The following is a 16,416-nucleotide window of genomic DNA, read 5'->3' on the forward strand; positions in this document are numbered from 1 at the left end:
GCTGATGGCACTGGAACCCGGTTACTAAGCAGGAGGTACCTGTGCTAGAAAGCACTACCAAGGACCAGCAGACGTTGCTGGAACTCGGATACCGAGAAGGAGGCACCTAAACCAAAGGCACTGCCGAGAACCAGCTGACTGTATTGGAACCCGGATGGGTAGCAGAAGGTACCCATGAAAAACAAAGTTGCAAGGCCGCGAGCCGGCCGCAGTTACCGAAACCCACAGTCCTACAGGGGGTGCTTGTCCTATTGGCACTATGGAACCAGCCTTTATTGCCTGATCCCGCAGCCCACATAGGAAGCACCTAAACTGCAGGCACCATAGAGTCAGCTAACCCAACCGCAAAACGACAGGACAACGTATTGGTGGCAAAGTGACGTTGACACTACCCGGAAACAGCTGGCGTGCTGGAATCAGGCTGGGCAGTAGGGAGTACCCGTGCCAAAGACACTGCCGAGAACCAGCTGACGGTGCTGGAACCCGGATGGGTAGCAGAAAGAGCAAGAGCCAATGGAACTACCGAGGACCAGCTGACGGTGCTGGAACCCGGTTACTAAGCAGGAGGTACCTGTGCTAGAAAGCACTACCAAGGACCAGCAGATGTTGCTGGAACTTGGATACCGAGAAGGAGGCACATAAGCCAAAGGCACTGCCGAGAACCAGCTGACGGTACTGGAACCCGGATGGGTGGCAGAAGCTACAAGAGCCAGTGGAACTGCCGAGAACCAGCTGACGGTGCTGGAACCTGGAGAGGCAGCAGAAGGAACAAGAGCAAATGGCACTACCGAGGACCAGCTGATGGCACTGGAACCCGGTTACTAAGCAGGAGGTACCTGTGCTAGAAAGCACTACCAAGGACCAGCAGATGTTGCTGGAACTTGGATACCGAGAAGGAGGCACATAAGCCAAAGGCACTGCCGAGAACCAGCTGACGGTACTGGAACCCGGATGGGTGGCAGAAGCTACAAGAGCCAGTGGAACTGCCGAGAACCAGCTGACGGTGCTGAAACCTGGAGAGGCAGCAGAAGGAACAAGAGCAAATGGCACTACCGAGGACCAGCTGATGGCACTGGAACCCGGTTACTAAGCAGGAGGTACCTGTGCTAGAAAGCACTACCAAGGACCAGCAGGCGTTGCTGGAACTCGGATACCGAAAAGGAGGCACCTAAGCCAAAGGCACTGCCGAGAACCAGCTGACGGTGCTGGAACCCGGAGGGGCAGCAGAAGGAACAAGAGCCAATGGCACTACCGTGGACCAGCTGATGGCACTGGAGCCCGGTTACTAAGCAGGAGGTACTTGTGCTAGAAAGCACTAGCAAGGTCCAGCAGACGTTGCTGGAACTCGGATACCGAGAAGGAGGCACCTAAACCAAAGGCACTGCCGAGAACCAGCCGACGGTACTGGAACCCGGATGGGTAGCAGAAGGTACCCATGAAAAACAAAGTTGTAAGGCCACGAGCCGGCCGCAGTTACCGCAACCCACAGTCCTACAGGGGGTGCTTGTCCTATTGGCACTACGGAACCAGCCTTTATTGTCAGAACCCGCAGCCCATATAGGAAGCACCTAAACTGCAGGCACCATAGACTCGGCTAACCCAACCGCAACACGACAGGACAAAGTTTTGGAGGCAAAGTGGCGTTGACACTACCCGGAAACAGCTGGCGTGCTGGAACCAGGCTGGGCAGGAGGGAGTACCTGTGCCAAAGACACTGCCGAGAACCAGCTGACGGTGCTGGAACCCAGGGTAAATACTACAAACAGAGTGGAGACAGAGGCCTAATTGGAGCAAGTTTAAAATCTGTAGTTGTGTGAGTGTGGACAGAGCAGGAGAAATTGCAGGACACACAGCTGGGGATCAGCTGACATTACTGAACCCCAATAACACTGGAGCATATGTTGACTGTGCAGACGGCACTTCTGAGCAGCAACTGGCGGTGTTGGAGCCCAGGGTCAATCAGTGTGTAGGCTGAGGCCTAATTGGAGCAAGTTTAATATGTGATGTTGTGTGAATGTGGACGGAGCAGGAGATATTGCCGGACACACAGCAGGGGAGCAGCTGGCATTACCGAACCCCACTAACACAGGAGCTAGTGTTTTTCTCTGTGCAGATGGCTCTTCTGAGCAGCAACTGGCGGTGTTGGAGCCCAGGGTCAATTAGGGTGTAGGCTGAGGACTAATTTCAGCAAGTTTAATATCTGTTGTAGACTACTACTGATTTTAAACGTGCTCCAATTAGGCCTCTGGCTCCACTCTTTTTCTAGTATTGACCCTGGCCTCCAACACCACCAGTTGCTGCTCAGAAGTGCCGTCTGCACAGTCAACACTTGCTCCTGTGTTAATGGGGTTCAGTAACGTCAGCTGATCCCCCTACTGTGTGTCCGGCAATTTCTCCTGCTCTGTCCACATTGTAGTGGGAATGTGGACAGAGCAGGAGAAATTGCCGGACACACAGCAGGGGATCAGTTGACATTATTGAACCCCAGTAACACAGGATCAAGTGTTGATTGTGCAGACGGCACTTCTGAGAATCAACTGGCGGTGTTGGAGGCCAGGGTAAATAGTAGAGACAGAGTGGAGCCAGAGGCCTAATTGGAGCAAGTTTGAAATCCGTAGTAGTATGAATGTGGACAGAGCAGGAGACATTGCTGGACACACAGCAGGGGAGCAGCTGATGTTACTGAACCCCAATAACACAGGAGCTAGTGTTTTTCTGTGCAGACAGCACTTCTGAGCAGCAACTGGCGGTGTTGGAGCCCAGGGATTACAGTTCAGGTGGTAGAAACATGAACACAACAGGAGACCTGGATACTGTTGCCAACCAATTATTTAATCTGGAAGAGGACTGGCAAATTCCGGCGAGATCCAGGCCTTGTTCATTTTCAGAAAAGTAAGCCGGTCAACGTTATCGGAGGATAGTTGCATGCGACGGTCTGTTAGTACACCACCTGAGGCACTAAAGACGCGTTCCGATAATACACTAGCAGCAGGGCAAGCTAGCACCTCCAATGCATACTGGCTAAGCTCTGTCCTTGTATCTAGCTTAGAGACCCAAAACTTGAAGGGGGAAGAGCCGTCTGGGAGTACACTGAGAGGGCAAGACATGTAGTCTGTCACCATCTGACGGAAATGTTGCCTCCTGCTGACTGGAGCCGTCTGTGATGGTGTAGAAATTTGTGGCGGGGACACAAAACTTTTCCACATTTGGGCCATACTGGTCTTGCCTTGTGCTGAGGCGCTGCTTCTGCTCCCTCTTTGGGCAGAGCTTCCTTCACTGCCTCGACGCACAGAGCTGCTTTTTAAAGCAGGAATGGAGAACATGATGGAATGCACCAGTGTGTCTTGGTACTCCGGCATTTTACGCTCCCGATTCAACGGTGTTATGAGGCTTTGTAAGTTATCCCGGTAGCGAGGATCTAGGAGGGTGTACACCCAATAATCAGCCGTGTTGAGAATGTGGGCGATGCGGCGGTCGTTTCTCAGGCACTGCACCATGATATCAACCATGTGCTGCAGACTCCCAACTGGCCAAGAAACGCTGTCCCCTGCTTGAGGTGTCATCTCTGCCTGCTCTGCATCACCCCACCCTCGCTCTACATACTGACTACTAGAGCATTGTGTACCTCCCTCCTCTGGAGAGATGCCTTCCTCCTCCATTGACTCATCCTCATCCTCCTCACAAAGTGTCCCCTGCCTAGGCCTTGGTGAGGAACCATGTTGCGCAGACTGTCCAGAAGCAGATGGCATTTGTGACTCCTCATCCTCCACCTCTTCCAAAACCTCCTCCCTTAGTGCTTGCAGTGTTTTTTCAAGCAGGCAGATAAGGGGGACAGTCATGCTGACTAGTGCATCATCTGCACTCGCCATGCGCGTGGAATCATCGAAGGCACGCAAAACGTGGCAGATGTCCTTCATAGAGGCCCACTCAGTGGTGGTGAAGTCTGAACGGTGCGCAGTGCGACTTGTTTGCGCCTGATGCAGCTGGTACTCCATTACTGCTGCCTGCTGCTCACACAACCGCTCCAACATATGTAACGTTGAATTCCACCTGGTGGGTAGGTCACATATGATGCAATGTTCCAGAAGGCGGAATCGGCGCTGCAGAGCTGCAATGCGCAATCTCGCCATGCTGGAACGCCGCAAGTGAGCGCACTCTATGCTGACCTTGTGCAACAGTGCATCAAGATCTGGATAGTCCCTCAAAAAACTCTGCACGACCAAGTTGAGCACATGTGCCAGACATGGGATGTGAGTGAGGTTGCCTAGGCCCAGAGCTGCCACCAGATTTCGGCCATTGTCACACACTACCAAGCCTGGCTGGAGATTCGCTGGCACAAACCACACGTCGCTCTCCTGCTTGATGGCATTCCAGAGCTTCTGCGCTGTGTGGCTTCGATTCCCCAAAGAAATTAATTTAAGTACGGCCTGTTGACGTTTGGCCACGGCTGTGCTCATATCGGTCGTAACAGGTAAGCGTTCACGCGTTCATGTGGAGGTAGACCGTGACGGCTCCTGCAGCGCTGATTCAGAGGAACTGGAGTATGAGGAGGAGTCAATGTGTACAGACTGGATTCCTGCAATCCTTGGAGTTGGCAGAACATGTACAGCGCCACTCTCAAGATCTGTACCCGGCTCCACAACATTGACCCAATGGGCAGTGAGGAAAAGGTATTGTCCCTGTCCATGGTTACTGGTCCACGCATCGGTGGTCAGGTGGACCTTGCTACTGACGGCGTTTAGTAGCGCATGTTTAATTTTTCCCTCCACATGCTTTTGCTGGGCAGGGACGGCTTGCCTGCTGAAATAAAAGTGGTTGGGCATGTTGTATTGTGGGACTGCCAATGCCATGAAGTTACGGAAGGTGTCAGTCTCCACCAGCCTGAATGAGAGCATTTCAAGGGACAGTAGTTTTGCAATGCCAGCATTCAGAGCCTGTGCTCGGGGATGGTTTGCCGAGTATGGCTGCCTTTTCTCCCATGCCTGTGCTACCGATGGCTGTAGAGTGGCCTGGGAGTGTGAGGATGACAGGGAATGTGGTGCTGTGGGTGGAATTACACTGGGTCTCTGTACAACAGTGCCAGAGGTTCTTCCATGGCGATCCTGTGAGGAAGCCGAACCAGCTGTGTATGAGCTGGAGGAAGAGGCTACAACACGAGCTGAAGAAGTGGTAGGTGGTGCTGTAGGTTGGCCTACGTCTTCAGTGTGTCTTTGTAACTCCACCACGTGCTTGGTCCGCACATGTTTCCATATATTTGTGGTATTGAGGTTGCTGACACTTTTCCCTCTTGACTTTCTGATTACACAGTTTGCATTTGACAAAGCAAATGTCATCTGCAACTGTGTCAAAAAAGGACCACGCACTGCAAGTCCTGGGAGCGCCCGTTTTGGGTTTTGGAAGAGGAATGCTCCTAATGGGTGCCGAAGTGGAGGCTACAGTCAACGAGGTCTGCCCCCTCCCTCTCCCTCCTGTTTTGGCCGTTCGGGGAATCTGTTCCTCAGAGCTGCTCCCACCACCTTCCTGTTCCTCACGCCATGATGGGTCAAGGACCTCATCATCTACACTACCCTCTTCAAACACCTGCTTCTCCTGGGTAGTCTCGCCAGCACAGTACGCACCAGAAAGTGGCACCTGAGTCTCATCATCAGATGCCTACTGAGGTGTGCTGACCATAGGCACTTGCCCACCCGTCTCTTCAGATTCAGAGAGACAAAGCTGTTGCGCATCACTGCATACTACCTCTTCTTCACATTCTAGAATGCTGCTTGGCTGGCCCCCTGTTTCCAAGCCAAGAGATTCAGAGAACAGAAGTAGAGATGGCTCCTGTCCAGGGCTCTCTGACTGCCTGGGCAATTTGGCAGGTGGTGAAGAGACAGATGGTTGCTCTTCAGTGCTCTGGACCTGAGAGGATGTGGAAGTAATTGAAGTCGATGCGTTAGCTGCCATCCATCCGACAACGGCTTCAATTTGTTCCTCCTGCAGCAGTGGGGTACGGCGAGCTCCTACAAAGCTGCGCATAAAGGACTGTTTCCTGGGAAAACTGGGGGATGCTGAGTCACTGGTGCCCGCAGCAGGCACAGAATCCCCACGTCCTCTCCCTGCTGAAACTCCACGCCCATGACCACGTGCCTTACTCCCTGCCTTCTTCATCTTGGTAGACTGATAAAGCTAGGCAGAAAAGTACTAAGGGCTTAGTGTGCTTATTCCTGAACAGCTGCTAACAGGTATAAGAAACACTAAAGTGTGGACTACACTTTAATATGAGCTAATGTGGCCTACACAACTGTAAAGTGGAGTGTTTGGTGAGCTTTTTTTACGTGTTTTTTTTTCACAAAAAAAAAAGGATGTGACCTGTTGACACCTGATGTGAAAGATGTAAAAGCGATAGTATCACAAACTTTTTGTAGCTATTACAATGCAGGAAGGTAACCTACAATGCAATAGATGAGGCTACAAAAAATAGGCTAATACTAATCTGGCTGGGGCTGCAGGGCACAAGCCAGCAGAAAGGCTCCTCTATCTACTCCTATATAGTGTTTGCAACCAATCTAGCTGGATACAGATGGAAGCACACTAATAGGAGAAATTCAGGAAAAATAAGCAGCACTACAGCAAAAAAGGACAATGTATGAGGCAGTGACGCACGCTGAGTGGACTACAACCAGAGGTGGCAGCAGAACACACTACAATTTGAGCTGCACTCACACACAGAGACCTCACAGACAGCCGTGAACAGTGCAGAGAACTGGACACTAGCACTGAAAGACTGCAGAAAGGCTCCGCTATCTACTCCTATAGTGTTTGCAACCAATGTAGATGGATACGGATGGAAGCACAATAATAGGAAAAATCAGGAAAAATGAGCAGCAATAAAACAAAAAAAGGACTATGTGTGAGTCAGTGATGCACGCTGAGCGGACTACAACCAGAGGTGGCTGCAGAACACACTACAGCGTGAGCTGCACTCACACACACAGACCTTGCAGACAGCTGTGAACAGCGCTGCAAGGCAAAAGAAAGCTTCACACAGTGGTTGCAAAATTAGCCTGGGTAAAGCACAATATAGATAATCGATATCTCTAACTGTCCCTCAGAGTCTTGAACAGCAGCGTCCTGTCCCTAACTGAATTCACAGCAGAGTGAACCCAAAATGGCGGCGACGGCTTTTATAGTGCATCATGACATCATTTCAGCAGCCAATCACAGCCATGCCATTAGTTAACATGCCTACATGCCTAACAGGATGTGCCCACACTTCTTAGGATTCCTCATTGGCTGAATCAAATCAAACTGGCTCATAGCATTATGGGAACTTCCGATTCCGGTATTCGATATGCAAAAAGTATCGGAACTCAGTATCGGAATTCTGATACCGTGAATATCGGCCGGTTCTCAACACTATTAAGGATATAACCAAAAAGTTGGCATTTCATGAGTGCCTTGGATGCTGTGCCAAGTAAACCAATGTTAAAGTGTAATTAATCATGTATTTATAAATTTTGGCCAGTATGAAAAGTGAAGAAACTTTTCAAATCAATTTATTAGGCGATTTGTCCTCATTCCTGTAAATAAATTTATTAGTGGCTTTCAAACCTCTGCTTTTCCTCAAACTGTTTGCCTGCCTTTAGCTGCAGTAATATCAGTATGTACTCAGCTGGAGTTCTGATGATAGCAGTGGAAGGGTCAGTACCTGTGTCTCACTCTGGGGATAAAGTGCTGCAGGAGATTGTCCAGATAAGGCCGGGGTCAGACTTGCGAGAAACTCGCACAAGTCTCGCACGTCAATACCCGACACTGTCGCCAGCACTCGGGATCGGAGCGTTTAGCTGCATAGAAGTACATGCAGCTGAACGCTCCAATCAGAGTAACGGCGGCAGTGCCGGGTATTGATGTGCGAGACTCGTGTGAGTTTCTCACAAGTCTGACCCATGCCTAAGCAGAACACTCGGAGGAGGAGCCAGGTGCAGACCCTTTCAGTGTCAGCATCTGTACTCCTAATGAATACATCCTGATAACAATGTAGTTAAATGCAGGCAAATAGACCGGGTGCAAAGCAGGAGTTTGGAAGCCAATTACATTACATGCATTTTTTCAGAAATGAAGACAAGCTCTTCAATAAAGCGATTTTCAAACTTTCATAATTTTCCAAACTGGACAAAATTATTTAAAAAAATTTAAGTTTAGTTATTTTTTTAAACTAAGAAAGTTTTTAGGTGCTTACTTTTTACAACAAATACCACTGTCTCCTCACTTTACTAGTATTCTATGCATGTCATGCAAATTATTAAGCTATGTTTCTGTCTCAAAATGCCCCCTATGAGTAATGATCAATGTTTACTGTACTTTCGAGTAACTTATCTGCATATGAAAGAGTGTCATAAATGGCTGCACTATATTTTACGTTATTGTCAGAGAATTTACTCCCCCACTACACACTTAACTGAAAAAATGCCTCTATGGCATCAGCCACAAAGGCTCCGATTTACGAGGGGGCGAATAGGAGTCAGATGCTCCTAAGTTTTACGCCTCCTAATGAATCATGAGCGTCTGACAAGTAGTGAGTGCATTGTCACAAATCTTTCACCACCCCTACTGTGCCCTGTCCTAATCTAGCTCTGCCCATTTTGCCGTAGCTAGGAGAACCTGTTGTAATAATACTAAAAGTTGCAAAATGTTTGTGCAACTACGAGTTGCGCAAACAACTTGTGTCTTGTAAAGCAATTTATGCCAGAATTCTGGTGAAATTGCTTTGATGAGTTGGGGCCTAAGTGTCTCACTTGCAGCCAAGTTGCCGTCCATGAAAGTGCGTTCACCAATTTCTCTGTCCCCCTTTTCACTTGTCATATTCTATATAGTCAAAAGAGAAGATCTTGTACAGAATTCAGAAGAGATTTTCAATTGGTCAATGCCTCCTAGTGCACATATTGCGTTGGCAGACTTTACAGCATGTGTACACCCACATACACTGGCAGATGACTTGACAACTGCACAACTCTATTTGAACTCTATGGAAACATTTAGTAGCCTGCATAATAGGAGAACATGACATATTTTTTGAACAAAATTATAAGTAACAAAACACTTTGATATCAACCTGTAATCTCTACCATGTTAGATAAACAGCTATTTTTTCTGTAACAGGAAAAGTCTCCTCAGGATCCTTCAGTTTACACCGTAAATTATGGGGTTTTAGAATTTGGGTCTAGACAACCCTACAAGAAGTCATCAGAACTGAATGTACCGGAACAAGTGGAATACGCAACTATCATGTTCCCACCACAGACCCTATCAATGGGAGAAAAGAAGGGAAGATCAGCATGATTTAGAAAAAGTGGACTAATAACATTCAATCCTGAATTTCTATTTAAGGATCAGTGGCTGCTCGGGCAGTGGTGCCAAATGCCAATCTCTGCCATAATAACAAGACTGTTTTGTTCCATCTGAATGGACAAATTGCTTTTTTTGTGTAGGACATTGAGTAATATTTCAATCCATGTGCCTGTAACTTGAAAACTAGGAAAGAATTGAAAGGCATCAAACTAGTCAATATGGAATATAGTAAAATAGAATATGATGTACTGATATTGATGTAAATAATAATGTCTATTTTTATATTTGGAAGATGCTCAGGTACGTTTGGGATACAGTGGGAAAATTCTTTCTTTATCATTCAAGTTTTTTAAAAGGCCATTTTCTAAAATTCTAGGGCTAAGAAAAAAAAAGGCTAGGATTTTTTTTTTTAAATGTCCAAAAAACAAACACAAAAGGGGTTGCCTTATTTCAGAAAGGTTTTCCCTATCTGCACAGTTTGTGGCAAAAAACAAAGGGTCGTTTACTTATCCTCCTGGGGTCCAGCTCTGACACTGCCGCTGCTTTGATCTCTGTTGTTTGGCTGCAGCAGTGAAGTCACGTCAACATTGCTGCAGCCAATCACTGAGCTCAGTGCTCAGTGACTGTAGATGGGACAAGCTGCTGAGCTCAGTAACTGGCTGCAGCAGCGATGTTGATCCGATAACACCTTTGCAGCCGAAGAATGGAGACTAGGGAAGGTACGTGGAGCACACTTAATTTTTTTTTTTGCTACAACATATTGTGCTGCTGGGGACAACACCTTATAAACTTGTGACTCTCACAGTGAGAGAGATATATCAAGTTAAATGCATCAATGTCTTTTTTGACTTCCTGTACCAGGTCTATCATAGATGCATTGCATTAATGAAAATAGAGGTGCCTTAGTGGAAAGGGGCCTTGGCCTTATATATGACACCACTCACCAAAAAGTGCACCAAAGTTGGGGCTTAAATTTTAAATTGTGATAAATCAGGCATAGGCTAAGTTCACACGTTGCGGAACTCCCGCGGAAGTTACCACGGGAAAAACTAGCGATTTGCAAGCGTAATTAGCTTGCAGAATGCTAGCGTTTTCCAAGCGATCTGTAGCATTGCTTGGAGAACTGATTGACAGGTTGGTCACACTCGTCAAACATAGTGTTTGACGAGTTTGACCAACTTTTTACTATTGAGGCCGCCTATGCAGCATCAGTAGTAAAAAAGATCTAATGTTAAAAATAATAAAAAAAAATAAAAAATCGGGTAATATTCACCTTCCGATGTCCCTCGCAGCGTCCCCAGGCCTCCGCGATGCTCTGGCAGGTCCCGTTCCCAGTGATGCATTGCGGCAATGACCTTTGATGATGTCGCGGTCTCGCGATACCACTATAGTATCGCGAGACCGCGACGTCAGCAAAGGTCATTATCGCAATGCATCACTGGGAACGGGACCTGCCGGAGCATCGCGTAGGCCTGGGGACGCTGCGCGGGACATCGGAAGGTGAATATAACCTGATTTTTTAATTTTAATTCTATTTTTTATAGGGATATGATAACCACAGCCCGGAGGACAGTCTCCTCTCCTCCGGACTGTGGATACCATCTGCAAATGTTCTGCTTACTTTTCGCATGATTAGCACAGCCGCATGCGGAAAGTAAGCAGAACAATGCATTCCTATGTGGGCAGAATTGCAGCAATTCCGCAAAATAATGAGCATGCTGCGTATTTTTCTGCGATGCGATTCCACCACGGGAAAATCTCCAGCATTAGCACAGCATTGCGGAATCCCATAGGATTGCATGAGATGCTGTTTTTTTGCGTTCTCGCGGCAAAATCGAGCGTTAAAAACCGCCGCGAAAATGCGAAAAAAATGCGACGTTGCTATTGGTGCAAGAAGAATAGCTGTATAATTTTGTTATTGATTGCAGGAGATACAGTATATGAACTGGAGACTCCTGCGGCTCCTACAAATCTTCGGTAGTTAGATGTGGAGTCCTAGTTCTCCATTTCTCTCCGACAGAGGTTTCTTTTGTTTTCTGCAGATCTCTAATTATTGCATTTTTGCAGTATTTTTTATGCCTTTCCACCTTTTTTGATGTTTTAACAATAAAAGCAGCAGAAAATAAACATCTAAGCTATATGTGAACACGGTCTAAATACCAGGTAAAGTGGATGCGAATTCATGAAAATTCCTGCCCTCAGGGCATCTAAAGATGCTGTACTGTGTTGTACTGTGCAATCTTGGTGTTTTTTTTCCTCCATAGACTTCTATGTGGAGCCTTAAAAAAAAACACAATGAAAAAAAACAAATGCCTTTGCATATTTAAGCTCAGAATGAAAACTTTTCTGTAGTATTAAAGACGTATCAAAACACAGATTCACATCTGCACCAACACATAAAAAAGGGGGAAAACACATAAAGAACACTGCAAACACGTAATTATCATAGAAGAATGTTATTGCATTGTGTAGCGTGGATATCTGCAGAAAATGTGTGAACACAGTCCCATCATTAAATTTTGATTACATTTTTGTAATAGAGAAAAAATTATCCATCACGCCATCACGTATTGTGCAGGTTGTTACAATCACAGGGCCAACAAATATGCATGTTATTTGCTGATTTTTTTTTAAAAAAAGTGCATTAGCAATGGCATTATTGTAATTGATTATTTAATTTTTTTACTAATTTTATAGGAAGATTTTTTTATTCTTCCTCTATAATACAGGGATATAGAAATGCACTGCTCTATACAGATGTGTCTCTATGTACTAGGAACGCGCGGGGTTAAAATTTCGCCTCACAGCATAGCCTATGACGCTCTCTGGGTCCAGACGAGTGACTGTGCCAAATTTTATGGCTGTAGCTGCGACGGTGCGAATGCCAATCCCAGACATACACACACATACATACACACACACCCACATTGAGCTTTATATATTAGATAAGAAATCTGACTTTTAATTCACTTCTAAGATATAAGGAAATAGAAATACACAACGATGTACAGATGTATAATCTGTACACCTGTATAATCTGCTAATAGGTTTACTGCCTGCAATACAGCTCAAGATTACAAAATTATCCTATGTTTATCATTATGGGCTGTGGCCCATAGCTAAAGCTCCTTCCTTTGAACATTTAGGTCATTAGTTTAAGTATCAGGGAGATCAGAAGGGAGGAGGAGCAATGATAATGTTGGAGAGAGAGGAGGTGAATATTTGAAGTTAAGCTTGGAGAGAGAGGACATGAGTGCTAGAAGTCAGGAGAAAGCTCTGACATGGTGGGACTGAGCCATCAAGGTTGGACAGTCCCACTGAATTTGGGACAATTCTATGCAGAAACTGAATGACCTGCCAGGACCTATAGGCCATGTGAGAATGTTACATAACAACAATGAAACATATGTATTGTGCTTTTTTCAAATTAATCTCAGAGCATCATAGGATCATGGCACTATCTCCAGTCTCTGCTTGGTCTGCATAATGGAGGAGAATTATTGATTCTCAGTTTTGCCATTCTTAAAAGGGATTGTCCACTTTCAATAAAGTGGTCCCCAAAGTTTGTAAAGTACATAAAATAAACTCATCAGGTACTTACCCCCTGCTGCTGCTGTCCTGGTGTTGTGACTAGAGGGGTATTGATATGTCAACTGCACATGTCCCTATTCTAGCCAGTAACTTGGCTCAGCAGCTAATACCTTCAAGATCTGCACGAGCACAATGACTGGCTAGAGCGATGAAAAGTTTTTGCAACGTTACAGCTCTAGTTACAATATTGGGACTGCACCAGCATCGAAAGCCAGCGCTGTGTCGCTACCTGGACTACTGCCCGGTGTCCGTAGCTCTGGGGGGGCCCATAACCAAATTGCCCTCAGTATAATGTTTTGTGCTCTGCCATCAGCGGCACTAATTCACGTGCTCAGAAATCTCCTTGTCGCTTTTTCTGTAATGCGCCCATGCCATAACGTCTTTGTGCTGGTGCCATCATGTATGTGAAGCGATGGCTGGGGGACCACCACAATTCAGGGAGACTACGGTACACAAGATGAGGTGCAAACAACAAAGGGTTAATTTATTTACAGGCAAGGAATGAAGTGTTTAGGAAGATGCAGAAACATGGATATGCTATGGAAACAGACAATTTACAAGGATAATATTCTCTAGCTGGGCCGTCAAACAGCATGGAGCACCAACTATCACAGATCAGTGTACAGTTGTGGCCAAAAGTATTGACACCCCTGCAATTCTGTCAGATAATACTCAGTTCCTTCCTGAAAATGATTGCAAACACAAATTCTTTGGTATTATTATCTTCATTTAATTTGTCTTAAATGGAAAAAACACAAAAGAGAATGAAGCAAAAAGCAAAACATTGATCATTTCACACAAAACTCCAAAAATGGGCCAGACAAAAGCATTGGCACCCTCAGCCTAATACTTGGTTGCACAACCTTTAGCCAAAATAACTGCGACCAACCGCTTCCGGTAACCATCAATGAGTTTCTTACGATGCTCTGCTGGAATTTTAGACCATTCTTCTTTGGCAAACTGCTCCAGGTCCCTGATATTTGAAGGGTGCCTTCTCCAAACTGCCATTTTTAGATCTCTCCACAGGTGTTCTATGGGATTCAGGTCTGGACTCATTGCTGGCCACCTTACAGTGCTTTTTCTCAAACCATTTTCTAGTGCTTTTTGAAGTGTGTTTTGGGTCATTGTCCTGCTGGAAGACCCATGACCTCTGAGGGAGACCCAGCTTTCTCACCTACATTATGCTGCAAAATTTGTTGGTAGTCTTCAGACTTCATAATGCCATGCACACGGTCAAGCAGTCCAGTGCCAGAGGCAGCAAAGCAACCCCAAAACATCAGGGAACCTCCGCCATGTTTGACTGTAGGGACCGTGTTCTTTTCTTTGAATGCCTCTTTTTTTCTCCTGTAAACTCTATGTTGATGCCTTTGCCCAAAAAGCTCTACTTTTGTCTCATCTGACCAGAGAACATTCTTCCAAAACGTTTTCGGCTTTTTCAGGTAAGTTTTGGCAAACTCCAGCCTGGCTTTTTTATGTCTCGGAGTAAGAAGTGGGTTCTTCCTGGGTCTCCTACAATACAGTCCCTTTTCATTCAGATGCCGATGGATAGTACGGGTTGACACTGTTGTACCCTCGGACTGCAGGGCAGCTTGAACTTGTTTGGATGTTAGTCGAGGTTCTTTATCCAACATCCGCACAATTTTGTGTTGAAATCTCTTGTCAATTTTTCTTTTCCATCCACATCTAGGGAGGTTAGTCACAGTGCCATGGGCTTTAAACTTCTTCATGACACTGCGCACGGTAGACACAGGAACATTCAGGTCTTTGGAGATGGACTTGTAGCCTTGAGATTGCTCATGCTTCCTCACAATTTGGTTTCTCAAGTCCTCAGACAGTTCTTTGGTCTTCTTTCTTTTCTCCATGCTCAATGTGGTACACACAAGAGCACAGGACAGAGGTTGAGTCAACTTTAATCCATGTCAACTGGCTGCAAGTGTGATTAAGTTATTGAAATCACCTGTTAGGTGCCACAGGTAAGTTACAGGTGCTGTTAATTACACAAATTAGAGAAGCATCACATGATTTTTCGAACAGTGCCAATACTTTTGTCCACCCTCTTTTTTATGTTTGGTGTGGAATTATATCCAATTTGGCTTTAGGACAATTATTTTTGTGTTTTTTCATTTAAGACAAATTAAATGAAGATAATAACACCAAAGAATTTGTGTTTGCAATCATTTTCAGGAAGAAACTCAGTATTATCTGACAGAATTGCAGGGGTGTCAATACTTTTGGCCACAACTGTATTTATCCAAATGGCAAGACAACACAGTAAAGTAATGTATGTTGCTACACTAACTATAGCCTACCTGGCCTTTGCTAACTAGGCTACACGGCTGCCGTGCTCTATCTATTGCAGCCTATCATAAACCCTAGCATGTGCACAGAAGTAGCGTTGGTATCTCAGTCCAATCCTGGGGCCCCCTGCAGTATTGCAAGATGGTGCGCACTTCTTCCTGGAAGCTCTGTGCAACGTGGTCTTTTCCTTGTGTGCAGGTACAGTGATGCTCCTAGAAGCGGTGGATTCCTTTCTTGACTTTTCTTTGTGGCTCCTCATGGCAACACAGGAAAGCCACCTTGTTTTTCACAGAAGAGTTTACAAAGTCTTTCCTTCACAACTCAGGCACATCTCCTTCCTGCAGAATTCTCAGCTCTCTCCCACAGAAAAGCAGCCCCTCCCCTCTCCAGTGCTGGCAGAAGAAACCAAACAGTCTATACTGCAGGGAAGATCAGAATGTCCCACTGTTCCAACCAAGGGGGTTGCTGTCTCTTAAAGTGGTAGCTTGTCTCTACGGTCCATAGCAACGCCACCCCTTTACATATGCACCTGCTACAAGAAAAAGTAGATTCCAGGTACCGGAGCAGAGCGCCGAGGGAATGGGAGCGAGTGAGTGTTTTTTTATATATGTGTATGGGATGTGTGCTTGTTTATAGGGGGCTATGTAAGAGCTCATACTGTCTGTAGGAGGCTATGTGGGGGCTCATACTGTATATAGGAAGCTATGTGAAGGACCATACTGTATATAAGAGGCACTGGGAAGGCTCACACTGTATATAGGAGGCAATGCAAATGCTCGTGATGTGTAAAGGTTATGTGGGGGGGTCATACTATGCATGGGATGTTTTTGTGGGGACTCATACTGTATGCAGGACGCTATGTAGGGGCTCATACTGTAAACAGGAGACTTTGGGGGCTCATATCATATATAGGGGGCTGTATCAGGCTCACTTTGTTTATAAGGAGGCTATGTGAGGGCTCATACTGTATATAGAATGCTGTATGAGGGCTTATATGGTACAGTGGGTACGGAAAGTATTAAGACCCCTTTACATTTTTCATTCTCTGTTTCATTGCAGCCATTTGGTAAATTCAAAAAAGTTCTTTTTTTTCCTCATTAATGTACACCCTGCACCCCATCTTGACTGAAAAAACAGAAATGTAGAAATTTTTGCAAATGTATTAAAAAAGAAACTGGAATATCACATGGTCATAAG

General features: G+C 45.9%; 1 protein-coding gene across 1 annotated transcript in view; it reads left to right on the forward strand.

The window, feature by feature from the left end:
• Positions 1–9,894, forward strand: part of PDCD1 (programmed cell death 1) — a 148,075-nt gene extending 138,181 nt beyond the window's left edge. The window contains exon 5 of the mRNA XM_073589375.1: positions 9,142–9,894. Coding sequence (XP_073445476.1) covers positions 9,142–9,321 — 180 coding nt within the window. The 3' untranslated portion in view covers positions 9,322–9,894. The remainder of the gene's footprint in view (positions 1–9,141) is intronic.
• Positions 9,895–16,416: the final 6,522 nt, after the last annotated feature.

This window comes from Dendrobates tinctorius, unplaced genomic scaffold, assembly GCF_039654945.1.
Source record: "Dendrobates tinctorius isolate UK_male_01 unplaced genomic scaffold, ASM3965494v1 ptg000107l, whole genome shotgun sequence".
NCBI classification, from domain to species: Eukaryota; Metazoa; Chordata; class Amphibia; order Anura; family Dendrobatidae; genus Dendrobates; species Dendrobates tinctorius.